At 41.6% G+C, this 27,319-nt stretch overlaps 1 protein-coding gene across 5 annotated transcripts in view; it reads right to left on the bottom strand.

Annotated features, from left to right (window-relative positions):
• The window catches only part of arhgef10la (Rho guanine nucleotide exchange factor (GEF) 10-like a), a 110,620-nt gene that overhangs the window by 24,965 nt on the left and 58,336 nt on the right, over window positions 1-27,319 (bottom strand). For all 5 annotated transcript variants that reach the window (XM_077572919.1, XM_077572922.1, XM_077572920.1 and 2 more), the window contains 3 exons: window positions 23,893-23,993; window positions 15,076-15,197; window positions 1,516-1,602 (listed from right to left, as the gene is read on the bottom strand). In XM_077572919.1, the coding sequence (XP_077429045.1) occupies window positions 1,516-1,602; window positions 15,076-15,197; window positions 23,893-23,993 (310 nt within the window). The remainder of the gene's footprint in view (window positions 1-1,515; window positions 1,603-15,075; window positions 15,198-23,892; window positions 23,994-27,319) is intronic.

The following is a 27,319-nucleotide window of genomic DNA, read 5'->3' as shown; positions in this document are numbered from 1 at the left end:
TTTTCCTGATGAAAGAAGAGACTCTCTATTCTGTGGACCTTGCACAAAATCAGTCAAAATCCAGTAAAACAGCCGGGAGCGAAGGGGGTTGCTTCAGGGACAATGAGAGAGAATGGGTGGGAGAGAATGAGTTAAAGTCCGACTTAGCATGTTTATTTATGTAGTCATTGGAAAAATGGCAAAATGATTTTGAACGAATGTCAACATTCTTGGCTCCACAAAAGCCATCAAAGTGAGGACACTGATCCGTGCTGCGTCTCTTGGCCAGCCCACGCCAGCTTTAGCCACTTTCTGGGCCGAAAGAGGATTACCTGATCAGATGCCCACCTACCCAGCGCAAACATTCCAAAAATAAATACTGCTTCATATTTTTTGGTCTTTGTCTTTCCAGGCAGCTGCAGCTGAACTCCCACAAGTCCGTCTGCTTTATGATGACTTCAACAAAGACACAGCAGCGCGTACCTACAACTTACCTTGATGTTTTACCGACTCACAGTTTCCTAGCAACATCTGCCTGCACTTGGCCTTGGGATATACACTGGTGCCTTGACTTGTGAGCTTAATATGCTTCGTGAGCATGTTCATAACTCAAAACGCCCACGTCGCAAATCATCTTTCTCTATTTATGTGAATGGAAATGCTCTTAATCCATTCCAGTCCCCCACAGAACACTTTTTGGGGGGGAGGGGGGATTTTTCATTAGTGTGAGTTTTTGTATTTAGGTTTTATTTTTTATTTTTTATTTTTTTATCCAGTTAGTTTTAATTCCTTTTTAGCGCATGTTTGATTGTTTTTATTGTTTTTTATGTCTTCAAAAATGTTTTTATAATTTTTTTATTAATTGCAGTATTATTTTTTGTTTTTTATATATATGCCGTATTTGTTGAACTCATGAAAAAATATATAGTGTATAATGCTACAATTTTCAAACGACTGGCTGATCTTCCTTTTTTTGTGCGGACATACAGCAATACCCAAATAAATCTAAAATGAGCCCTGACGGTTCATGTATGATTATAGAACTTGACAAAGACCAAAACGAAGTACATTTTCGCATTAAATATAGTCATATAGTCTAAAAACGTAAGATGTAGTTTCAGTTAGTTGTCCTGTTTTAAAAAGTATTTTTGTTTTTATTTTACTTTGTTAACCTAAATGATTTTTTCAATTTTTGTTAAATTTTTATCATTAGTTGTCATCCACTATAATAACCTTAGTTCCCTGCCAGGTTCTAGTGTTCGTAAAAAACAAACAAACAAAAAAAACCTAAATAAATAAAATGTCTGGGCAACAGCTCATATCTTAATTAATTATATCTTAAATCGGGTCACCCGCAAGTCGAGGCACTGCAATTCCTGTTCTATTCTTCAGAGTTTCTTAAGTAATGGTTGCGAGGTTAAAGATGAAATGATGGAAAATAGTAGACAGTGGAGTCCTTTATCTTCCCATTGATTCTGGTTACTGTTGAGTGTGTGCGCGCGCGTGTGTGTGTGTGCGTGCGCGCGCGTTACTCACCCAAAGGAAGCCTTGAGGTAAGGATGTGCTGGCTGCCGAGAAGCCCAACATCGCACAGTGAACAGGATTGTGGATGGCAGCTTCAAGCTACAGGAGACAAAATCAATATTGATTTCTCATACATCACTTCACCACCTTTTCTTTTTTTTTTTTCCTTCTCCTTCCTGCCTTCCGAGCTGTCTCGCTGCATTTTATCAAAGTGACACACACATTGGCGCCGGCTCTGACACTTTCTGCAAATTCGATTTGGTTCAAAGCTTCTGATGGGCCTTTGCTAAGGACTTTGTTATCCGGTGAGTGACTGATGACACTCCGGCCTGGTCGGAGGGCAACCGCACGTGGCAGTGACATCAAAATTGGCAACAGGTCATGTCACAACAAAACATAGCAAGTAGGAGTTTTCTATTCAAAAAGGGCTGCTTGCTCCCTTTTCACATTTTACTACTTTTGTGAAAAGAAGTTAGCAGCCTGTTGTATGAAGTACGCTTATATTCGTGTTTTTTCTTATTTGTCGCCTTTCAGAAAGTTCCTACGATGTGGCCAAAAACCTGTCGAAATTGGAATTTGGTGCCAAGGGCGTATGTTGAAGTGATACATCTCGACTGAGAGGCAAACTTTTTATCTTCCATCTGCTCCCCTCGGGCAGGAGGCTACAGAGCAACCGGCGCAGGACCAGCGGGCTCAGGTGCGGCTTCTTTCCCAAAGATGCTCGCTTGGACCGACATTATCCCTGCATGCTGAACATTTCAAACAAAAAAAAACTACTACTTTTTTTTATACTCTACAAAAATATAAACGCTATAAACACTTTTGGTTTTGCTCCCATATTTTATGATATGAACTCAAAGATCAAAAACTTTTTTCACCATTTTCTATCAAAATTTGTGCACAGGTGTGCCTTAGACTGCCAACAACAAAAGGACACTGAAAGGTGCAATTTTGTTTTGTGTGTGTGTGTGTGTGGGGGGGGGGGGGGTTACTGGGGACCCAGAAAACCAGTTAGTACTGACTGGACAGTAGTGGCCGTTTATTGCGGGCAGTCAAAGGCACACCTGTGCACTAATCGTGGTGTCTAATTAGCATCCATGGATTATCTCGGCAAAGGAGAAGTGCTCACTATCACAGTTACGACTGGTTTGTGAACAATATTTGAGAGAAATGGCGAAATTGTGGAAGAGGTTTTACATCTTTGAGTTCAAATCCTAAAAAATGGGAGCAAAAACAAAAGTGATAAGTTTATATTTTTGTTTCGTATGTATGTGTTGATATTTCACAAGTATGGAGACTTACTGGGCTAATCTGGGAAATGCGCGTTGTGATGACAATACAATGAATGAATTATTTTTTTCTTTCAATGACCTCCCCGACCGCACACCCATGCGTCGACTCAAGTACTGACACGAACTTCTGACATAAGCATCAGTCGCATAGAAGTAGACAATTGGGCTACTGATGACACACGCTCCGCAGCACAGGGTCGGGGTCATGCAGTTCAGACTTTAAATTCTTTTCTAAACAGTCGATATGTTGCTTTTATAAAAGCGCTTTTATAATGTTATTGCATTCAACCAACTGCACAATACTGCTTTACTGCTGAAAGTGGAGTACATGGAACATTTAAGCGTCCTTGTATCTCTTGAATGATGCTGTTATGAACATTACTATAATAATGACGAAAATATTCTATTCAGTAAATCTTTTTTACATCAATACTTCTCAAACTTTGTTGAGTCATGGCACAAATTTTACTTGAGAAATAATCCAAAAAGTGTAACTGTATACATGTTACTTATGTCCCTTCTGCCATCTAGTGGAAGAGCATCGAATTGCTCTGCATGTCTATATATGTTGCTGGCATAAATAGATGAACAACCACACATCCCCATTATTCACAGAAAAAAAATAAAAAAAATCACCCATTTGCTCTTTTTGTGCTCCATCCAAACCTGTGAAGATCTCAACTCAAAGTGACGCAACGTCGCCATCTACAGGGATCTGTTTGTCATTACAGTGTTTTACAAACTCACACTGGTAGTAGTCGCTGATGAACTAGCCCGGAATGAAGCGGAGGCGCTTGAAAAGCGATGGTGCCGCCTCAGCAGCTGACGCATCCCCCCCGCTTCATCCCACCCCGCCGTGGAAGCGCTTCTTCAAGGTAGCATTTGATCTGCCGCCGTCTGATTATTACGATTTGGAGTGTGACCGTCAAACGTGGGCCGCGCGACAGACAGCGCGGCTAATCGGCGGGCGGGGGATGAGTGGAAAGGGTTGGGGGGCGGAGGTTGGTCCGCCTTTCTCTGTCGTCCTCCACGCGAGCCAACATCAATCTCGGGTGATTTATCGTCCCCGGCAAACAGGGTCCGCCCCCTTTTCTCTTCTCCGGGGTGTGTTCGTAAACAAAAAAGGTCAACGGCCGTTGTTTTCTCCATCCGCTATGCCTACCAACAAACGCCCCCTCCCACCCCCCCCCCCCTCTCCCGGCACCACATCCCGACTTTCTGTCTCCGTCATTAAGCACAGCTCGACCTAACTCGGAAAACTTTTTCAACCTTCTGCTAGTCCTCCATCACATCATGTGAAAGGACGTTTTTTTTTTTTTTTTTTTTTAAATAGATGATTAATTACCAGCGGCCATAACCGTCCACCATATGGAGGTGACGGCACGAGAGGGAGGTTGCGGGGAACCGGACCGGCGCCTTCCAGTGGACTTTGCGGCTGGATTTTTATCAGCCGCATGAGGATGGCAAACAATTTTCCCCAGCTCAGATTGCTTTGTTATGTTAGTAGTCCCCGGACTATGTGTGCTTATAATTGGGGGGGTGCGAGGTGGTCTTTTCAATCTGTCTTCACGACGCATTCAAAGGCCAAATTGTGCTGCGGGATGATGAGAACAAACGTAAACAAAAAGATCAAATCAGGAGTTTTGTGTTCAAATTGGAAGCTAAAAATTAGCCTAGCATTGTTTCTTCCTTCTTTTACCACTATTCATGTTTCTCCTTCATATTTTATTTCTAGCAATTTGGATGCCATAAGAGATGCAAGCACATACATGCGGATTTCAACAATCCATTAAAATGTCAAAAATCGTGTCTAGTCAACACCAGCATCATTCGCATATTTGCTGATCTTTTTCTCCGTTTTTTGGCTTTGTCTAATATAAAAATATTGCCTTGGCGCCCTTTTGTGGTATCTTGATGCCAAAGAAGAAGTCAAGTGAGCCATGGCCCTGTCTAATTGGAAGGAAAATATGTACTTTGCCGCCATCTTGTGGTGTCTATAGGCAATTACAACCCTTTCACGCTGGCTCCCAGTCGGCTGAAAAATAGATTTCAAAATGCAAAATGCTACTGGTGTATAAATCACTCAATAGAGCTTGAAGTAAAGATGGTGAAGCTGCATTTAGCTGTTATGCTGCACCCAAATGGAATAAGACGACAGCCCTGAGTGTAAATGCTTTTAAAAACTTCGCTTTTTTCACATACCTATGATTGAGGTCTTTTAAAAAGTTTTAAAGCATGATTTTTCCTTTTTAATTATTATTATATTTTTAATTTAACTTACGCTAAATGTTTTCAAATGTTTTATTATTGTCAATGTATGTTTTTTTTAGTTTTCACTTTGACTTTCTAACACTTGATAAAAGCAAAAATATATAAATAAATACGTAGCTGGGACTGTATGTCTGGACTCTGAAAAAAACATGAACAAAGCTAACTGTCAGGCTCATGTTTGAAGCCAAAGGCAATCTCATGGCGGGGGAAGCTGGCACAGGCGGCGGCGGCTCGGCGCGGCGGAACAGGGGTACGAAAAGGGTGAGGAAGCGGGCAGGTGAACTAATTAAAGCGAGATTTGTCGACGCGACGAGAGGGCAGCCCCGCAGCTGTCGGCGAGCGAAGACCCCGCGCTCTTGCCCTGCCCGCTACCCTCGGAGGGGGTCGGCTGGCCCATATGCTGAAGCCAGGTGCTTTGCCGCCGCTTTGCTTCTCAGGGAGATGAATGTCTACGGTGAGACTCGATGCTGGGAGGCAGAAGGGCCGGGATATCCATTCATCCATCCATCTTTGATAGCTCTCATTAGGGTGGCAGGTGAGCTATACTTATGCTGACTATGAACGGGGGGGGGGGGGGGCAATGGCAGGTCACACAAAGACAAACAAACACTGGTGGAAAATTCAGTCTTCAATGAATCTAGCAAGCATGTTATTGGTGGTGTACCTAATGTTCTGGCCATTGAGTGTATATTGCCTAGCATGGCCTGCAGGGCGGAAAAAAACCGAATCAACCATTCATAAATGATAATACTGCATATTAAATTGCGTTCTTTTCCACCTCTGTAGTCAGAGTGCGTTCCAATAAGCCCGTCCCGCCCTGCCCTGCCCCTCCGCTTCCACACAACATTCTTTACACGCTCTAACAAGGACTAATAGAAAATTTCCACTGTTTATTAAGTGGCAATTGACTGGTGATGGACCCCCCGCCCTCCCCCAGTGGTGCCGCCGCCGCCGCCGCGGGGCTACATGGCTGCAGCGCAAGTCAATAGTGTAGGAAATGCTCACTTTCAAAGCATGGCAGCGGTCCCAAAATGTGTCAACGTGGCGACATGACTTCATGAATGCAGTTTGGGCAGTTATTAATATGTTATATCTTCCAGACAAAAAACAACAAAAACGGTTGCAAACTGAAAAACGCATAAAAATGTTACATTTTAAATATTGTAATGGTCCCAAAAAACGTATTTATACGTTTTTTAAATGTGTTTTATTATTTTTTAATGCTAGAGCATACAAAAGGCTTTGATGCAGCCTCTGAACTGAAGAGGTCGCTTAAAGCAATGGTAGTTATAAAAAGAGTATAAGAGATCAACCAGGGCCATGTTGCAACAAGCTCTATTCCCCACTGTGATTTGTGAATAATGATGGAACTTAGCTAATTGCTGCAAAACAGATACAAATATACTTTTTTTTCCCGATGAAAGAAGAAAGAGACGAATCTTCTTTTGGTAGGTTCCATGTTATTATAGCAACAGAACACAAGATTCTGTGGGCCTTGCAAAATCAGTCAAAATCCAGTGGAACAGGCGGGAGCGAAGGGGGTTGCTTCAGTCAAAATGGCTGCCAGTATAATTGACTATGGCACACATGATGAACTCTAATGTGCTGCAGCACAGTGTTTGGGCATCATTTTCTTGGAGCTTTCGCTGCTATCATCCGTTTGCCTCACAAAGTGTGAACGCGCACGCACACACTCGCACGCGCAGCTGACAACCGTCACGCTGGGCCAGCAAATTGTTGTTTGCTCATTACGGTATGTCCGATACATCACGATCTCCCTAATGAAGCTCACGCCGCAGGGCGGCGAGCATCAAGGTTGCTCCTTGATGCCGGAGATTTGGTCATTTGGGCCGCAGACGGCGCCGCGGCCCCGCCCATTCAAATTCCGCCCGCGTCCTCGCGCGCCGATCAAAGGGCCGAGCGCCCGCTGCGCTCGCGCGCCAGCACTCAAAGTGGTACGAAGACAATAAAAGCATCAGAAGAAGCCTGATGGTTAACTCCTGATGGGGCAGCTGTCAGCGCAGAGACGCGTTGAAGAGCGTGATGATGTCATCATCGCTGCGGCGCCGCAGCTCACGTCAACAAAATGAAGAAGCTCGCGCTGAAAATGTCACAGAGGCCTTTCTCATCGTGTCCTTCATCAGCTTGACCAGTAAATGTGATGCAAATTTGTCATACTGTTGCTATGCACGTTCACGCGCACACAAGAAGGAAAAAAATCATCAAGAAATGAGGAATTGACTTCTTCAAAGAAGTCAACATATGTACCAGACATAACGGAAGGTATGGTGTCCCACAGGGTTCCTTTTCGGGGTCTCTGCTGTTTTCATTGCATCTGCTGCCCCTGGGTTCCATTTGACCTCATTCACTGGCAGACATTTTCACTGAAGCAACCCCCTTCGCTCCCGGCTGTTTTACTGGATTTGGACTGATTTTGTGGGGCTTGCAAAATCAGTTAAATAATGTTTTGGATGTTAGGGATGTCAATTATTTGCAGACTTTGGCAATTGGCGGCAGGCTTCCGAATGGTTGGGGGTTCACTTTCGGGCGGGGAAAGTCCGGGCGTGATTTCCAGTTCGTAGTTGCATCAGGAAATTTCATGCGGGGAGGAGGAAGTTCACCTCGTCATTAGAGCTGTCATCCAAGTCGTAAGTTAAAAATCCCAAATCCAATTCTCCGTCCCTGCTCCAGCTGTTTAGTGAATGAATTAAAGATTTACTGGCACAGCGGGCCGTGATGACATGACAATATTTGCATGCTGATGGCAGCGCAGCCTCTCGGGGTCTTTGTTTATGCGCCTTTATTTCAATAGACTTCAGGTTTCATCTGGATGATCACACACAAGCAACTGTTGCCGGCTCCGAGCGCCGTTGTGTTCCTGGCTGGCCAGCAGGGGCAGCGCAGCGTATATTTGCCCAGCGTGGTGGCCAAACGCCGCAGCCCGATTTGACATATCAAATCAATATATGGGGAACGTGTGAGCAATCATCGTTGCCAGTGATGAGAAAGTTGAAAGAGAAAGTCATACTTTAAGCATAAAGCATACTTTCTTAGTTGTATATATGTAAAGACATTTTTATTTTGCCATCACAAGCCCGTTCATAGTCTTGCCCGGTGGTTTAAGATGCCACAAAAGAAAAAAGCTAATTTAAGTATTAAGTAAGTTTTTTGGGTTTTTTTTTTTGCTGGTGAAAGAAAGAAGTCGACGTATAGGTGAGGTAGTGCTGTCACTATTGAATATTTTTAGAATCGATTAATCTGTCGATTGTTCAATCGATTAATCGACTAATAGGATACATTTTAATTTTGCATTAAAGTGTATTTCAATTTTTTTCCCCCTGTTTATTAACCAGTGATTGGTGGTTATTTTATTATCAAATTAACTGACAACTATTTTATTTCTATACGGTTCGGTCATTGTTCTCCAAAGATGTTTGCAAATGTCTTATTTTGATTAAACGCACAAGATGATCAGTCTTCTTTCATGAAGGACTCCAGAAATCATCAGTGAACAATTATTGTTGATATGCTGAAATCGGAGCTTTTGGACAATTTTCAATTACAAAATGGCTTCAAACGATGACACGATTATTAAAATAGTTGTCGATTAAATTGATAATCGATTACTTGTTGAATAATCGACTCATTCTGACAGTTCTAAGTGCTTGTATTTACTACGATTTTAAATTACAAAATGGCTTCAAACAATTACCCGATTATTAAAATAGTTGTCGATTAATTTGATATTTGATTACTTGTCGACAAATCGACTAATTTAGATCACTGTAGGTGCTTGTATTTCCCAACTACTCTAGACAATATTCTTTAGGTCTTGTGAATGAGTTAGCGAGATCGTTCCTCTTGACGATTACTCATGACAACCTTCAGATCACGCAATAGAACTTAACACAATGAAAAGAATTATTTCTGTCCTGCCAACCACAGGGAGTACAACACAAATACACAGAATGACTTGAACTACTGTAATCTTGTGTTCTCACAGTATAATGCAAAAAGAAAAACGAAAAAAAAACGACCTTCAAGAAACACGGAAAGACACGGCTTGAGTAAAGAGCCAACAGAAGATCAATCCGACGCGAGGCATTGCAGCAGCATTCCCTTTATATCGTCTTTTTTCTTTGCTCATAACGTGTGCTTTGCTTCACTAATCTTCCTTCATCTGCTACTCGGGAGCTTCATAAATCCCCCTGCTCACTGGGCAGCGACCCCCCCCCCCCCCTCCGGTGGCGGAAGCGGCTCGACAAGCCCGTTTTGCCAGGCTACGGCCAACACGCCGCGCCGCTGTGTAATCACTCCATCAGCAGGGGAAGACGGATGCGCAACATGGCCTCCCGAATAACACGCATCCGTCTAAACAAGTCCGCAACCCGCCACCCGGGAGGTGTGATTGCGTGTGCTTTTTACAAAGGCAGAAATCACCTGTTTACCTGCTAAGTGTGGAGGAGGGCAACAAGCACATCCCAAGAATATATTTAAAATATCGGTATCATTCTTTCTTTTCATTTTCAGTGGCAGGCAAAACTAAAAGATTGAGGTTGGCTCCCTGTATTCTAAAAAACATGAAACCCTGTGCAAAGAAATAAACAAACATTTCTTGCGTTGTATGTCGTAATTGTATGTGTCTTAAAGGGGCGTGGCCTCGTGTAAGACATGGCATCAGTTAGTCTGTGTGAGCGTCTCGACGAGAATTTTGTCATTTTCTATTAGTCAGTTTAACGTGAGCCAATACTTTGTTAACTAACGTCTTACAAATGCAATTATGCCATCTAGTGGCAGAAATATGACCTCAGCACAAATCAATATCACACTTTTTTTTTTTACAGTACAGTACATCTTTTTAGTTTTAACTCAACTTTATGAATTATTATGCTGGTTAGTTTGTTATTGCAGTAACGTTTGAACTAGGCATGTTTTGGCCACCTACGTTTAACACGTTTTAGTTCCTCCACAAATTGTATCGATTCACAATGTTCAATAGTTTTCGTTGTTGAAATAGTAGCGATCGTTGGTCGTTTATGTACATCAAGGTTACCTTTTGTTTCTCTAAAACAATTTTGAAATGTGGTTGATAACGCGTAGCCCCGCCCCAAAAAAGTGATCATTAAAAAAATGTGACAAAATGGGAGAATACTATATTTTTTCATTTCATATTTTTGACCTGACCCCAAAATTGATTCAAATCCAACATTTTGTTTGCTTTTACATTAACGCGCACCAACCCGCACCCCACCCCCCAAAAAAATTGTGACCATTTTCATTTCATTATTGGATTTCGCCAATTGCCAATCGAAACGGCGACCGATAAACAGATGGCTAAGCAACGTGGACGTGATGTAGAGCGCGGCGTATTAAAGACGAGGACGGAGGAAGAAGAAGCGGGCCGTCTTCCTAATCCTGATGCGGCCCAAACCGGTTTGTCATCGCGCACTTCAAAGCGTACATGCTGAAATCCCCCCCCGAGGTATTAGAGGAGCGCTGTCATGGCGGGCCCGTCCTCGCCTAATGCTCGCTGAAGTCGGTCGGGCGGGAGTGCGTGGGGAGAACATGTGCCGCGACTGCTCGTACCGTCTCCGCGGCTTTGGATGGCGGAAATCTTTTAAGAGTTTCCAAGGAATGGGAAGGAGGCTTTCAGCCAACCAATTTAGGACTCATTATGTGAATCCTCCGCAGATTGCGACTCGAAAAGCAGAAATTCCTTGAGTGCGGCAAATTCTGCGTGTGCACTGATAGAAAAAAAATATAACGCAAAAGATTTCATATCTTGGCTGGGGAGATGATTTTGCTGAGCTTGGCTTTCGTATCAATTTCTTGGTCCAAGCCCACGGTTTGATTCCGATTTTTGGGTCTAGGATTGGATTCAGATCGGTTTTTAATTTAAAATGATTTGATTGACAATAATTTCGGCCTCAATTTATAGATGTGCAAAGAATCATCGCGATCTACTCCAGTCTGACTCGCTAATGCTAACTAGCACGCTACTTGGCATAACTTGATTGCGACTTTTTCCTTCTACTCTCTAACGTGGCTACAACTTCACAGTGTATCAGAACACATGGAACCACACTGCCCCCAAGTGGCCTAATCGTGTACAACATGAACATCGCTCTCCCAAAAAAAGGCACGCACAAGCAAGGGCAAGACAGTATAAAATAATTGAAATAAAATCGATATTGGCACATTTAAAATCGATTCTGAATCGTACTAAACGAGAATCGCGATTCTTAGAAGAATCGATTTTTTTGGGCACACTCCTACATAAATTGTTCGGCGTTCAGTCCAGGTCACAGTTGCGTTCAATGACACCCCCCACCCCCCTTCCCCAACCGCATCAGTCCAAGACGTCTTCATCTTTCAAAATGGCAGCCAGGGCAGAGGACGCAAACGTGCACTAAAAAACAATCACCATGCGCTCGGTCTATTAGCGCAGATAACGCCGACACGGTGCGAGGAAGTTGGCGAAAGAGGGAGGGGGGGGGGAAATGAAAGAGATAAATGGAGAGTCCGTCTGCTGGGGTCCCACTCAGCACCGCTGTGATAAGGTTTATCTCCGCTGGCTAACAAGTTGGCCCGATCGGCCTTTCTGTTTGCTGTTGAGCTGCTCGCAGTCGTGGGTTGAGTCCCTCCGGGGGGGGGGGGGGGGGCGGAGCTACGTTGTTTGTGCCGCGACTGCTTTACAACTTAAATGATTTTTGAATGTAAGATTTCCTCCACAATCTCTTTGCAGGGTTTCCAACGGTGCACAAGTAAACAAAATCACAAAAAGCTCAAATGGACGTGTGCATGTCCCAAAGGTGAAGATGCAGACTCAAGAGGGAGAAGAGGTAGTAGAGGTGTGTGTGTGTGTGTGTGTGTGGGGGGGGGGGGGGGGGGGGCTGCTGAGTTAAGCCCCTAATCACCGTCTGCTCTGCATGAAGGGCTTAGAGTCACTTTATTTAATGCCACCTTCTCTTTAGTCAAAAATGGGAAAGTTATACTGCCGCTAACTTTCAGGCAGCTCGACCCTCCCCCTCCTGCTCGCCCTCCCTTCACGTGAAAGCTACATCTACACTTATGCAAGTTCATTCACACAATGACTTATTATCATTCTCTTGACGTACTATTCCTTCCACATTTGTAAACTGATTCCAACCGTTTCAATTTCTAAATACTAACATCGTGTATGAAGTGTTGCATTTGACTTGCTTTCAAGCAATTTTTTCCTTCACTCATTTGCTCCCAAAAATGTATGTATACGTTATATTTTTAATATTATTACCATGCTCCCGAAGACGTATTTATTCGTTTTTTATGTTTGTTTGTTTTTTATGCTCGAGCATACAGAAGGCTTTGATGCAGCCTCTCAACTGCAAAGAACGGTTGAAGAAAGTAGTAGTTAATATGAAAGTAGAGTTAATATGAAAAGAAAAATGCAATGAGCTGTCACCAACGTCTTATAAATGCAATTATTCATTATCTAGTGGCAGAAAAATGCCCAACACAAATCAACTTTAGAATTTGAACTCAAATTTTATGATTTTTTTATAAACAACAGTTAACAACAGTATGAAAACCTAAATATTTTTTACTGTACATTTTAATTGAACATTTAGAACAGATATAACATTTGTGATTAATCGTGAATTAACTATTGAAGTCATTCAATTAATTACGATTAAAAGTTTATATACTATATTTCTCTTGGACCCCAAAGTACCTGGAGAAAAAAAACATGCACGCACGGGAAGAAGCTTCACAAAGGAAGGTCAGTGGCCAGATTCAAACCCAGAACCTCAGCTGCGAGGCTGACATGCTAACCACCCTCCAATGTGCTGACTTTATAGCAGCAGTAAGCCATGATTGCGTTGTTTTTCATTTCTGGGCTCTTCCTTGAGCTTCGGAGTGGAATTGTTGTTACGTAAAATCATTTTAAAGTGAAAGAACGGCAAATCGAATCTTTCCCAACAACACGTAAGCAACAGCTTGCATCATCAGCTGGATGCATCACGGAAAAATAAGCCGACAGTTCCGCAACGGCGTGCTCAGGTGCTTCATTTCTTTGTGCAGGGACGAGCGCAATCCCGCCAGACCCGGCTGGAAACGTATTAATTGACTTGCCGCCGTTTGCAATCGGGTGGAACGCACGTCGGTGGGCATACGTCTGGCCAGGCCTTGTGGGAAATCCCCCTGGCCGCACCTGGCCGCACCTGGCCGACCAGCAGCTGATGCCTCGGCTAACCTCGGTGGTGAGGCGGGCAAACGACGGGGGCCGGCGTCGAGGTCGTAATCCAATGTTGAAACACTGATTTACGCTCGGATGTCCCGCGGCCATTAAGATAATTGCGCCATGACTTGATAACATTCTTCTCAGGTGGCCAAAGTAATTTGACTAGCAGCACTGCCTCGTTCCCTCCACCGCCGTCCGTGCTCAGTACGAGCGTCGGTATAACCGCATTAGAGGGATTGAAAAGTGCCGGGAAATATCACTTTTCAGATTTCAAAGCATTTCCACACACTTGTGAAAGCACTCGGATGAATCCCACAGCTCTGCTGCAGCTCGGAAGGAGACGTCTGAACAGCACGTATTGGATGTAGCGGGCTCAAGTCACATGGCTTTTCTTTGGGGGAGGGGCGGGCTTTTTCTTACCTCGTTTGAAGTCAGTTTTTCGACTGTGGCTGTCGCTTTAAGATCGTGCGCGTATTGATCGAGCTCGACACAGATGCTGCAGTTACGCTTTGGGCCAGAGGTGGCAGTCACGAGTAAAAAAAAAAGTGGCAAACTGCATAAAGATCCTTTCATTTGGATTTCATTTTGTTTAACCTTCTCAACCTTATCATATTTTCCTTTATCCTGGTTTTATGTTGAGATTTGAGCTTGATTTTCAGCTTTTCCTATGATTTTGCTTTCATTATTTCTTGCACGGATTTGCCTAATGTATGAAAGGTTCGATAGCGGTGAGTCTCAAAGTGGAAGTCAGCGACATAAAAAATCACTGCCCAAGTACAGTTCAGATGTATTTAACCTTTGAGTTCACTACATAAAGAACTGTGTTTTTTTAAACATTTATTTAGGTCGGATTTTTATTTAACTTTTTGAAACACTATTAAAAAAAAAAAACTCGCAATATCCTATAATGGTGGCTTACAACAATATTAAATATAGGGGAGTGCTAAGTATTTTTTTTAGGTGGTAAATGAAGTAAAAAGTTTGAGAAGCACTTATTTGCAGATATAAACTTGCCTTGCCTTTAATTAGCCATAAAGTGAGATCCCTATCAACAAAATCTGTATTAGACTAAAGATTAAGTGACTATGGAGGGGATAATGGCGGCAGTAAAAAATAAAATGAAAAAATGAAAAAATCCCTTCTGAGGCCAGATCCTCAAAGAACCTTTGCAAGGCCGGTGAGCTACGGCGGACAAAGACGAACACCCTGAAGGAGATCTTTTGAACCGGTGAGGTCAGGTTATCGCCCATGTTGGCCATTCGTCTTTGTCGGCACGATTGCGCAAAAAAAACGCGCGGCCGATGTGAGTGCAAACTGGTAGGAGGCACGAAATAAGGGGAAAGGCATTTAACGCAGAGGGGAGTGGCGGCGGGGGGGGGGGGGGATCAATTTAACATGGCGACGAGCTTCATCTCTCACACTGGCAGAGGGTGAGCAGAAAAAGAGCTTGGCTGAGTTGCGTTACGTATTCAAGCAACACCGGTTTTCTCTTTGTAAAAATGGGTTGTTTGAAAGAAGGTGTGGTATTTCAGTCGTATGCATTTCATAAACTCCATTAAATCCTCCTGTCAAATAGTCGGAAACATTGAAGACGATCCTTATAGATTGTGGCAGTTGTCATAAACAACCGGTGCGTCCTATTAGTCATGTGACGCATGCAGTTAATGTGCGTGACTAAATATGCCGTGCATGTTTCAGACTGTGGCCTATTTGTATTCAACGTATTTACTTGCATTGTTCAAGGTGAAAGAGGAGCAGCAAAGCGCAGACAAATAAATGACTTGCCTTCCTTTCGGGGGACTTTGTAGCAAAAACGGGCATGTGACAGGTCAGAAGCGGACACCAAAACGGGGCGGTGGTCTTGCCCTCGTGCTCGCCGTACAGCCAGCCCGGCGAATTCTCCTCACCTGAACAATTCAAAGACATTGACAGAATAAGCACAACTCGGGATGGACAGACTCTTTTCCTCACAAAGAGAAAAATCAAAGGATGCAAGTTCCACATTCGTCACGATTTTTTTTCTTTTCTGATTCAATCCAAGTCAGACAGAAAGAATAAAAGCAGAAGAAGAAGAAATATTCAAGTTCCCTGTGGTCTTGTTCAACCAAAACTCCAGTTTCAAATTCTCGTCACTTTAGGGCCAGATTGCGATTTGTCTCTTTGACTGATATAAAGAGCCAACTTGGCTTCCCCAATTGAAAAATGCAAAAGCTGTGTTCTCCTATTTGGCCCCACAAACACACACAGGGCCTGAGAAATGGCACCAGAAATGTTCAAAACATTCTTCTGAGCTCACTGAAACATGTTCATGCTACTGGTAAAATGATTGTCCTGACTAAAATTAGACAAATAAAAAAGGAGGACGAGGTTGACTAAATGTCATCAAATCTAGCAAGCGCAATTATAACTGAACTAAAAGTGAGACCAAATTGAGAAATGGCTAATAAAAGGAACACGACAAAGTAGCATAGCAGAATAGTGAAAGTGACATCTTATGAGACGAGTTCCATCGATCAGTTTGGCGAGTCAGTCTCAGGGGTTCAGTGGAGGTCAAGACACACACCCCAGCGGAAATGATTTGTGATGATAACGCTCGCTTGGCTATTATTTGCTGCAGGGAATTTTGTGGCAGTTGTGATGGCACGTCATGTGATTTTTTAAAAAAAATATTATAATCCCTTCATACTATCTGTCCAGACAAAAAAATGAAGTGGTTGGATGGATATGTGCAATATGAATTCACATCAAATGTATGGTGTTCCACAGGGTTCAGTTCTGGGGCCTGTGCCGTTTTCATTGCATATGCTTCCGCTGGGTTCCATCTTAACTCTTTGACTGCCAGACGTTTTCAGAAAAGGGATGCCGTGGGTGCCAGCCGATTTAAGCATTTTTGACTGGTTTTTCAAGGTCGACAGGAAATGTTGTGTTTGGACTATGGAAACACACATACTACCAAATGAAAGATTGGACTCTCATCTTTCATCAGAAAAAAAAGTTTGTTTCTACCTTATTCCGTTTTTCAGTAATCAACAATAGAAAATGGTTAGTTTCACCTCTGTTTTGAAACAAACGTCTTTTAACGTCTTTGGCACTCCTCCCTAGGATTTTACTAAACGTTATTTAACGTTTTTGGCAGTCAAAGAGTTAAGAAAACAGCCATGAAGAAGTTCTTCTCTCCTGCAGTCGAGCTGCACAGCACCCCCACCAGTCGTGTTGTGGGGCCGTAGCTCAAAAGACAAGAAGAGGGCGGCGGCGGCGGCGGCGGGCGGCAGTGAACACAAATTAGCCTTGACCTTCAGTCTTCCCAACCTGGTAATGATGATGAATAACAGTAAACAACATTAACGAGCCCTCACACACCGGCATGTGTCCTGTAGACATGCAATGTAGGACTTCTTTATTATTATTTTTTTTTTTAATGGCTGCACTCTTAAACTCCTCAACAAGAAGGCCACCTCGACACTTTTCTACTTACATCCTTTTCAAGGTGAAAAGGGTCAAGTAGATGTGTGGGAAAAGACAAAAGAGATTTTTGTTCACTCGCCGTTAAGAACGGACAGCGCGACGTACAACCTGAGCGCACCAGTCGACGTGATGGAATGAAAGCATTGACGCGATTTCACGTCATTGTGTTTGTTTTATAAGGACAAATAAATGTATGGAATGATTGCATCATTTGTGATGAACGTGGATTTGCCAGAAGTTGGCCTTAATGTCAGCTTCCTGGCGGTAATTACAGGACGCTTCTATGACCTCCCGTGTCTGCACACAGATAACAACCAATCAGCGAGTGTGCAATGTAATTATAATTGAACTAATACATTATTTAATGTTATTTGTATGAATATTTTAAAGACAGAAGAGAGGACCCAAGGACACACGGCTAACCTTTAGACACTCATCCGAATATCAGCATTTTCTCAATTAGAGACACACACACACTTTGGCCTTAATTGAACAAAATGCCCCCAATTAACTTAATGTGGAGTTTGTCCGAGGATATCGTCAAAGTCAACGTTGCGCGTGCACACACGCGAGCGCGAATCTTGTCCGTGAGTCACTACAATGTCCTATTTCCACTGTACATTTTGCAATGACGATAAAGTTTCAAATTCTAATTCATTGTACTTAAAGTGTACCATTCAACATGATATAAATATTTTATTGGTTGTTAAGGTTGTTTTTTAAAAATGTATATTTTTTCTTGAGGTCGACACCAGGTTTATATGGAGGGCAAAAACTGCCAAAATTAAAAATAAATAAATGCCTAAATAAATAAATGAATAAAAGTAAAAATAAAAACAGATATGATCATTTAATTCAAGAATTAATTAAGAATAAATATAAATGTAAATAACAAAAACAATTATATATATACATAAATAAATAAATAAAAGTAAAAAATGAATACAAAAATAAAAACCGAGATTCAAGAAATAGAAATAAATATAAAAAAAAAGTTGCAATAAATATATATTTGTTTCATGCTGCAGACGCTCTGTCAGGACGAAATGTTATTCAAATGAGGGGGCGGTCCTAAGCGTGTCTTGGGTTGGACACCGCCGTTGCAAACTGCCTGTCATTGGTCGAGTGAGCGGCTCGGCAACTTGCATGGAGAGCTCCAGCAATGAACGGCTATCTTGTCCACTGACAACACGACTTGTTGTCGAGCAACTCAAGTCGCAAGTTGTGGTTGTATTTCATTTTTTTTATTATATTTTTATTTATTTTATTTGTATTTATATATCCGTTTTTATTTTCACTTTTATTCATTTTTTTCATTTAGTCATGTATTTATTTTTAATTTTGGCAGTTTTCTGTCCTCCATAGGTTTAATCCCAGTGGATTATGTTTGAAATACTGGTCCCTGATCTTGAACTAAAACTAAGACTTAAAGTATAAAGAAAGCAAGGTAAGCCTCGTAGTGTTCCTAAAGAAGCAACATGCGAACGGGAGAGTCACGCCGTGCTCTCGTTACCAGACGCATTCAAGAGTTTTGATTGTCCCTTTAGGAACGCTCCGCAGGCTTACCTTGCTTTCTTTATAAGCGTTTCAAGATTGCTCGGCAGAGAGCCAGCCGCCATTCTACCGCACTACCCACTCATTGCGTTGCCACGTAAATAACAATGGCGGCGTACATCCAAATAAAGTGTCTACAAAATGTATTCGACTGGAAACGATTTTTGAAAAATGAATCTCATAGTTATGCTAGTAACAACCAAATAAATAATATAAAGCAAACGTGTCAAGACAATCAGGGTTCCTTTCAAATCCAAACATTAACGAGGTCGAGCGCCTTCCTGGTAACCCGGAAGGCGAGCGCGCCTCCGGTTGGAGTCTTGTGCTGATGAAGATTAATTTGCAGAGCACGTCTCTTCCGTCAGTGCCGCCATCGGCTTCAACATCCCTCTCCCCCCCCCCCCTCGTCCCCTCGTCCCTCCCCACCCGTGACACAAAGGCCAAAGATATGGACTAATTAAATACAGCCGTGCAATTGATATTTCAGCATGGATCAATGCAAGTGCGGGATCTGTTAATTAAATCCTTGATAATGTTTATTCATCATAAACATTTGCCACGTATGAGCGTGGCGAGATAGAGTCGGGGGTGGGGGGGTGGTTGGGTGGAGTTGGGGGGTATATATGAGGCGGCCGCGTGTGTGAAAGATAATCGCAGCCGTTTGACAGATTAATTTCAGGGCTGTGCAAACATCCTTCAAGCGCGCGCCCGCCGAAAGCCTCTTTGTTCTTCCGGCTTTGGATGCTTGGAAGGATGAAAAAAATAAAAAAAAATAAAAAAGTTGATTCGTGGAGCAGATATGCTTCAACAGCACAAAAGAGGACAGATAAGCGTTACACGCGAGGTTAAGATGATGTTGTTTGAACCCATGCGATCGCCATGGCAACCCGGCAATCACAATGCAGGGCGCTGATGAAAAGGAGAAACCTCCGAGGCAACGCGCCGCCGTGGATTTGGTGGACGCGGGCGCGAGGGCAGGTGAGCGCCGAGTGGATTAAGGACTGTCAGTGTGTGCATGGAAAACATATTGTGGAGGGTTTTCAAACTTTTTGGAGACAGGCATGCTTTAGAGGGAGACATTTTCCCAAGGACAGCAACCACCCCCCCCCGTATAATCCTCATTGCTGATGCCAATTAAACATACAGTGCAACTTCAAGTATACTAGGGATGGGAATTTAGAAGCATTTAGCGATTGTGATTAGATCTTCGATACTGCTTTTCAGTCAGATTCTTTAGCAATTTGAAAGGGAATAAAAATGATAGCAATGTAGCCACGGAGCTAACACAATACAAAAATACATCAAAACAACTATATACTTTTCCTTTAAACTAGCGCTTTCAAAGTTAAACTGTTAAATAATTAATTAATCACCCCAAAAATATTTGAAATTTTAAATCAGGCCTGAAATCCTTTTTATTTATAAAAGCCTTGAGCTTGACAGCGGACGGCTCCGTTCAAGGTAGCACAGGTTGTGTTTGAGCAATGAACAGAACTACGAGCATTCAAGTAAAGCCTTTAATAAATGTTTGTGTTTGACATTGAGAATATTTGTTCATGTCAAACTATCGGGGTCATTTTTTTTTCCATTTTAAGTTATGCAAGTAATTAACTGATTAGAAAAAGAGGAGAAGGAGCGTGTGCAGTGGATCAAAAAACGTTGAAGGCGTCCTCATGACATTAAATGTTGAAAGAATTAACACAACTTCAAATTTGGCGAGCGAAAAATGTTGATTAAAAAAAAAAAGCCTTTTTAATGAAGCGATTCATCGTGATTAATCAAAATTCAAAGGTGTGATTCATCTGATTAAAAAATGTAATCATTTAACAGCTCTATTTTAAACATAATAAAAAGAGCAATTATCCATCCAAACAATTTGTGAACCTTTTTTAATGACAAAGAAATATTTGTAACCTTATTATTTAACCTTCGCGGGGCGGCACGGAACGTATATCACCCGTAAAAAGTGAGGGAACACTGCACTGTATATAATATTTACCCACTGTTCTTCACAAAAAAAGCTAAAAAAAAAATTAAAAAAAAAGGAAAACGACTGTACTGTATTTTGCCAGGATATGGAAAGCCATCATTTTCCAAGATCAAGTTGGAATATTATGATATTAAAGTCAAAGTTTACAAGGGAAGAAAATAATAAATCTCAAAAATACAACTGTATTCTCATCATATTACACATTTTATTCTGGAAAAGACACATTTATTCTCGAAAATAAATAGGACTATATTCTACTAAAAAAAGATGGAGAAAAAAAAATAACACACTTTTTTCCTGTAACAATTCCAGATTTGCGGTCATACGTCGCGATCACGTCGTCTCTTTTAAAGCTACAGTATGCAGAATTGTAGTTTTCATCTGAAGGGCTTGCTGGCGAAGCAAGCGAGGGGCATATTTAGCCAAACAGCCGCAGGCGAGTGCCCCCCGCCTGCCCTGTTTGTTCCCTGCAGTGTGGCTGATTGCACGTCTCAATCATCCCAACAGCCCCGCGTCCCTCCTTTCCCCTCCCATAATGCATCAGCCTCGCCGCCGTCTTAAGTCTGAGACCTCGACCCGAGCTCGGCGGGGAAGCGATTCATTCCGCAAGTGGCAAAGCCCATTAATTAGGAAACGCCTCAGGCGACTTCATAAAGACCCCCGGCAAACAGCGGTGGTGCACTGCGCCAAAGACATTACGTCCATTTATACCACAATGAAATTTTTTATTTTTTTTGTTTTGTTTTAATTACTTCCACCGTTCACGTACAAAACTAAATACAGATGAACTGTACTTAAATGTAATTTACTGGCTTGAAAAGATAAGTTGAAGATGATGTAATGTTATGTACAGTTTGAACATTTCATTTAGTGATTCTTTTGTATACCACTAGAGGGAGCAAGCGTACCACACTGAGAATTACTACTAGACAATTCATTTTTTTTATGCTTAAGTCATCCAATGTGTACGGAAGAGGATGAGGGCCGCTGAAGTGAAAAAAAAAGGTTGGCAGGATTCCCACTTATTCTCAGAATTCCAAATTTAATCTCAGAATTCTGACTTTTAAGTGAGAATTTTGACTTTATTCTTAGAACTCTGACTTTAATCTCACAACTCTGACTTTATTCTTAGAATTCTGACTTTTAAAGTGAGAATTTTGACTTTCTAAATTTGTGATGTAGCGCTATGAATTGTGGGGGAAGTCAGAAAGTCAGAATTGTGTGATTAACGTGAGAACTCTCACTTTAAAGTCAGAATTGCGCCAACCCTTTTTTTTGTTATACTTCACTAGCCCTAATCCTCTTTCGAAAGGCAGCTTTCCGTCAATCAAATGCCTTATTGATGGGAATCAACACAAGAATTATTGAAGATCAACTGCAACTTCAACAAACAAATCTATCAACAAGCGACGTTCGCTCAGCCTTGAGAGCGCCGATGGTGGTGAGGAAACCCCCGTGCCGGCGCACCGTCCGTGAAATTGAATCAACACCTCCTTTGTTGTAATTACATTTGCTTAAATGGGAAGGCAAAGTGTGGGCGTAATACAATTAAGGCAATGTTGCCAAGCTGACCATGATGGCGGCGATCTAACCTTTAACCTCTTCCATACAAATGGACTTGAAAGGGGATTGTTGGGATTTGATCATTTTTTACGCTTTTGGTGTTCGTTCACCTGTTGTACGAATGGCGGTGAAGAAATGAACTTGCCTTGCCTCACTGAGTGACATTGAAAGTTTAAAAGCTGCTGATGGGACAATATAAAAACGTATTTTACTGTCATTTTATGAAAGGCATCTGCTCTTGTATTTTTTTCATTTCATGACCACGAGGGCGTGGGCACGCTTGACGAGTGGTTAGCACGTCCGCCTTACACGCTTCTGAGGTCGGCAGGAGCACACAGGGTGTTCTCGGGGTTAATTAACATCGTTACATTACAATTACTTTATTCTTGTACAATTACGATTTTTTTATGTATTCGTTGCGATGAAAAGTATTTTCTTTTTTTGAAAACGATCATTTCTATCAAAAATTTTGTATCTGATAAAATGTGATTTTTTTAAAATTATTATTATTATTATATTTTAAGTTATCAATTTTTTTCCCCTTAGAATTTGGGCAACTTTTTAACTCTTATGGCATTTAGGGGTATTATTTGTACATCAAAAATAATTAAGCTATGAAATTCATTCTGAACAAAATATTTACTTTTTACTGCTGAAAATGGCTCAATGAGTCAAGTATCCCTTTAATTGATATTAGGACTGCAAGTCGATCTGGATTATTTTAATAGTCGATCAATTTGTCAATGAATCTGAATCTGAACCTTTATTAAAAACACTACATTGTTTCAAACTGACAAAGAGAAATTAATTATGATTGAGTGACTGGTGTGGTGCGTAACATGTCCGAAAAATCAATAAAATTTTTAACCTTCTGCTTTCATGGAGGACTACAGAAATCAAATAATATTTACTGTTGGGAAACTGAAATTTGGACAATTTTAATTTTAAAAAAATCTCAATGATTCATCGATTGTCAAAAATGATTAGCGGTTAATGTGATAACTGACTAGTTGTCCATTAATTGACTAATCGTTGCACCTTTAATTGATATCATAAAATGATGACTATCTTGGAAATAATACAATATTCTCATAAGGTAACAACTTTGACCAAATCTTAACGTTTGATCACAACATTACAACTCTTTCATTTTGATGCGCAGGAAGCTATGTTTCGATTTTGAGGGGATCCTTGAAAAAGTTTGGGAAGGCGCCACAAAAGTGACACCTCATCCGCGCATAACTGAAAGGATTTTGGCACTACTGTGCCGTTATTTCTGTCCTCGTTGACATTCTTCTGGCATCATTTTGGCTGCGGCTATCACCCGTACCCACTCGCTGCACCTACGCCAGCGCCCCTGTGGAGCCGCCTGCTGCGCGCCTGATAAAAAGGTGCGAGCGAGCGAAGACCGCGAGCGAAGACCGCGAGCTGCCTGAGCGTTCTGCCGCAGTCAGTCGACAGCCCGTGGCTGCCATCCAAGGTTGGCGTTGCGCGCCGAAGGGATGGCGTCTCGGCGCCCACGGATCGCTTTTGCCAACAAACGCACGCAGTCAGTGCGGGGATGCAATCTTTCGGGTCTTCTCTTGACCCCGGCCAACCGGATCCAATTGCTTAAAACGCACGCAAATACCTTCTTCGCCTCAGTGCTGCTGTGACCTCCGAGATGTGCAGAGGCAACAAAGAGATACAATACGAGCACACGCACTTGAGTAAGAGAGGCGAAAGATGTGTTGTAAAAAAAAAAAGTAAATAAATAAAGCAAAATTGACTGGCAAAAATAGGATACCAATACCACTGTTTTAATGCAGTATCGGGGCCTCTCCCGATACTGATATCGGAACAACACTAGTTCAAATAAAAATATCTTTAAGTTAGGTCGTTGCATCCCTAATCTTAATCTATAGACAATTCTGAATCTTTTTTTCATCAATTACTCTTGCATTATCGCTATTTGCGGCGGGGCTTAATCCTTTATACCATGTGTGTGCGTGTGTGCGTGTGTGTGCGTGTGTGTGTGTGCATCCTCCTACGTTGCGCAATCTTGGCCAAGTGCAGCCGGTTGACCCAGGAGATTTTGCTGAGCGGGTTTGGCGTGTTGAAGACCACCATGAAACTGACGGGACGACCAGACCTTCAGAAGAAGAACAACAAAAAAAAAAAAACAGATCAGCGATGTGCACACGTTTTTATTGACAAAAGTTCCAAAAGGCTAGCAAAGTAACAATCCGTGTCTAGTTCATTCAGTATAACATATTCACCGGAAGTGATGACTTTTGTATCCTATTTGTAAACTATGTGTACATGTAATGCACCCTATTGACATCATATCTACAATAATCACGTTTGATTTCATTTAATGGTGAATTTTTCTTCCCACTTGGAAGCGACTCGATTCCCCACACGTCGCTTTCTGTTTGATGCTGCCGTGACGCATTTCGCAGACATGGAATTGGAATGTTTTGCGAAAGCAAACGCAGCCAAAACTCAGCAGAACATGTCACTCAAAATGTGGCGGTAGACGCTTGTAAGAGACCTGGGCTTGCTCACTGGGGGGGGTCTTGTCGCCGCTGGCATGCATTTAAAACAAGTTGGCATTAGTTTGGACTGCCAAATGATTACAAGCGTGCCTCCAGCGGGACTTTAAATACTTTTGAGTAGTGGCTTAAAGACCATACGTTAAGTGTGCAGTGGTAAAAACTAAAAATGCTTTTTAAAAAACAAAAACTAACTGAAACTACATTTTATGTAACCCATTTGACTATAATTAAAGCAAAAATGTCTTTGGTAATTAATTTTAATACATGAGCCTTTGGGGATGATTATAAATGTGATTTTAAGTTGATTTTTTTCCCGATATTAACCGGAAGAAGGACGCTCGAAAGTGTGTCACACAGAAGTGACATCATCGAGCAGCAGCCAATAGAAAAGCACCTTCAGACGACGTCACAGGCGACAATTGGTGCTTGACTTTTGCCTCCTAATGGCACGACTCGCCTGCTTTTCGTTTAACGCAGCCAAAATGCACCGCTAGGTAAGAAATGCAGTACTTTTTTTCATTTTACTATAGTGTTTAAGTAATACACATTTAAAAAAGGAAAAGAAAAAGAATACTGAAACTAACTAAAACCAACTAAAATTAAGAATTTTTAAAAAGAAAACTAATACAAACTAACCAAATTACCGTGAAAACTAATTAAAACTAACTTAAAAAATAAAAAATAAATAAAAATTTAAAATTAAAAAATAAAAATTTTAATAAAAGATAAAAAAGAATATTCCAAAACTATAATAACCCTGGTTTACATCTTACTTACTTTGAACCTGGTCCTGCACTATATGTACTTTTAGTTTTGTGATTGTGGTGAGGTGTAAAGGTTGTTATTTTGTTGTTGGGGATCCAAATGAATAAAAAACAAACAAACAAAATCTCCTTCTGTACTACAAAATGTAAGTAAAGGCCAAGTAACTAAAAGTAACTTGCCACGTCTGCTGCTTTCAACAATGAAGCGTTCCCGCCGAAAGTCATGTCATTTATTTACGAGTCTGCTTGTTGCAACTAACGCAGCTCAGACAATTGAATGTGAGTGTCGTGCTGTCCGAAAGGTGTTACTTCCCGACGTCTCTCTAAGAAAAGGACAGGTATTTATTGCTAATTGAGGGAAAACAGGTCCCCGAAACACAGTTTGGGAGTCTTATTGATTTTTAAACGGACACAAAATGCTTCCGTTAGATGAAAGCAAAGGAATCTTGTTCCCGAGCTAGCGAGCATTATTTCTTATTTATTTCCACAAAGCAAGAGTCACAAACAATTTGTCATCCATGGCGGCAACTTTCTGGCAAAATTGACGCAATCATACGCGATCACACGTGATCACAGCATCAGTGCGACTAACTTAATATAATGAATATTTTTCTTATTCTAAATGCATGAGTTTTACTCTTACAGTATTGCCAAGCATTGATGCAAAGCATTTATTCAGCGGTATGACCTTGTTTTGAATGATGTGAGTTGGAGTCATCTGTGAAGAGAGCAAAGCCTCGTGAGATGGACGCTCCTGCAGCTGCAGGAATTTTGCCTTAACGCAAGATAGCGGCTGAAACACTTTGCGGATGAACTGTTGAAACCTTCAGCGCCGAAGAAAGACACGTCTGTATTATTATCTGCACAATGACTTATATCCGCGATGGTTGCTGTTGTGTGCCCCCTCCTCTTTAGAGCAGCAATGGCTGAGTAACTAGGGAATGCCCAGTAGAAAAAAATAATATATATGTTGTTTATAAAATGTTCTAGGTTGACTGAAACTGACATAAAACTATTGATTTTGAAGCATAATCTGACACAACTCCGTCAAATCCGCTCCTTTTGAGCGTTCAAAGATGTTTTCCAAAACCGTTTTGCATCTCGTCCATCCTCGTTTAACGGGCCAAGCGAAGTCTCCAGATGGCGCCGGTACCCGCCACAGATCAAAAGATTTCACAGGACGACACCGGGGAAGCGTGTCAGCACGACATCCAAGCGGCGGTGGATGACAGACGCTCATAAGAAACAATCACTCATTAATCTTTCGTCCGTCCCTTGGGAATTAATGCCGTAACCGGGACAAGCTGCTAATGGAAAGTGCGCAGACGAGCGATACATTAATAATGTGCTCTGTGTGATTTTTTTTTTCAGACAGCTGGATTGACAAGTAGCCAAAGAGCCAGCTGCCAAGCTGACGTGTGTGCTTCAACGCGGGCCCAAAAAAAAAAAGTCAAAAGCTCTTCATTTTTGCGCGCCGTTTTTCCTGCATATAAAATTTGGAGACAGCCGCCTCCACCTCCTTTCGGCCCAAATGCATCATGGAAACTCTTTTTGTCTGACCAGCAGTCCACTAATGACAATTGTGGTACTAATGTACCACACACAGTTTTGCTTTTAGATAACTCCTAAAACCACCAAAGAGATTTTCTTTTTTAATATAGTGTCCAACAATGTGAGTTTTCAAACAACAGTTTTGTTTTGTTTTAAAACCCCAAACATTTGATTTTGCAGGGATTTTTTTTTTAACAGAGATGTTACAATGCGCCTTTTCAGCTTTTCAGACATGTCTCGTAAACAATGATTTTTTCCAAGGCGAGGTGTCAATGAGTGTTTTTCAAAAAAGAATAATTCACTGCATAAACTATAAACTCTAACCACGATTAAATATCTTAAATCAAGGCAAAAATATTCAAATTCTTTGTTTGCCAGGATATTTCTTCATCAGGCACTTTTTAGTGTGTAAGAGCATTTGACTTGCTTCAAGCAATTTTGTCCTCAACTCATTTGCTCCCAAAAATGTCTAAATACGTTCTATTTTTAATATTACCATGGTCCCAAAAAGGTATTTATTCGTTTTTGTTTTTTATGCTAGAACATACAGAAGGCTTTGATGCAGCCTCTCAACTGCAGAGAATAGTTGAAGAAATATTAGTTAT

Source organism: Vanacampus margaritifer, chromosome 8 (genome assembly GCF_051991255.1).
Source record: "Vanacampus margaritifer isolate UIUO_Vmar chromosome 8, RoL_Vmar_1.0, whole genome shotgun sequence".
Taxonomy (NCBI): Eukaryota; Metazoa; Chordata; class Actinopteri; order Syngnathiformes; family Syngnathidae; genus Vanacampus; species Vanacampus margaritifer.
This window is presented reverse-complemented; position numbering and strand designations above follow the sequence as displayed.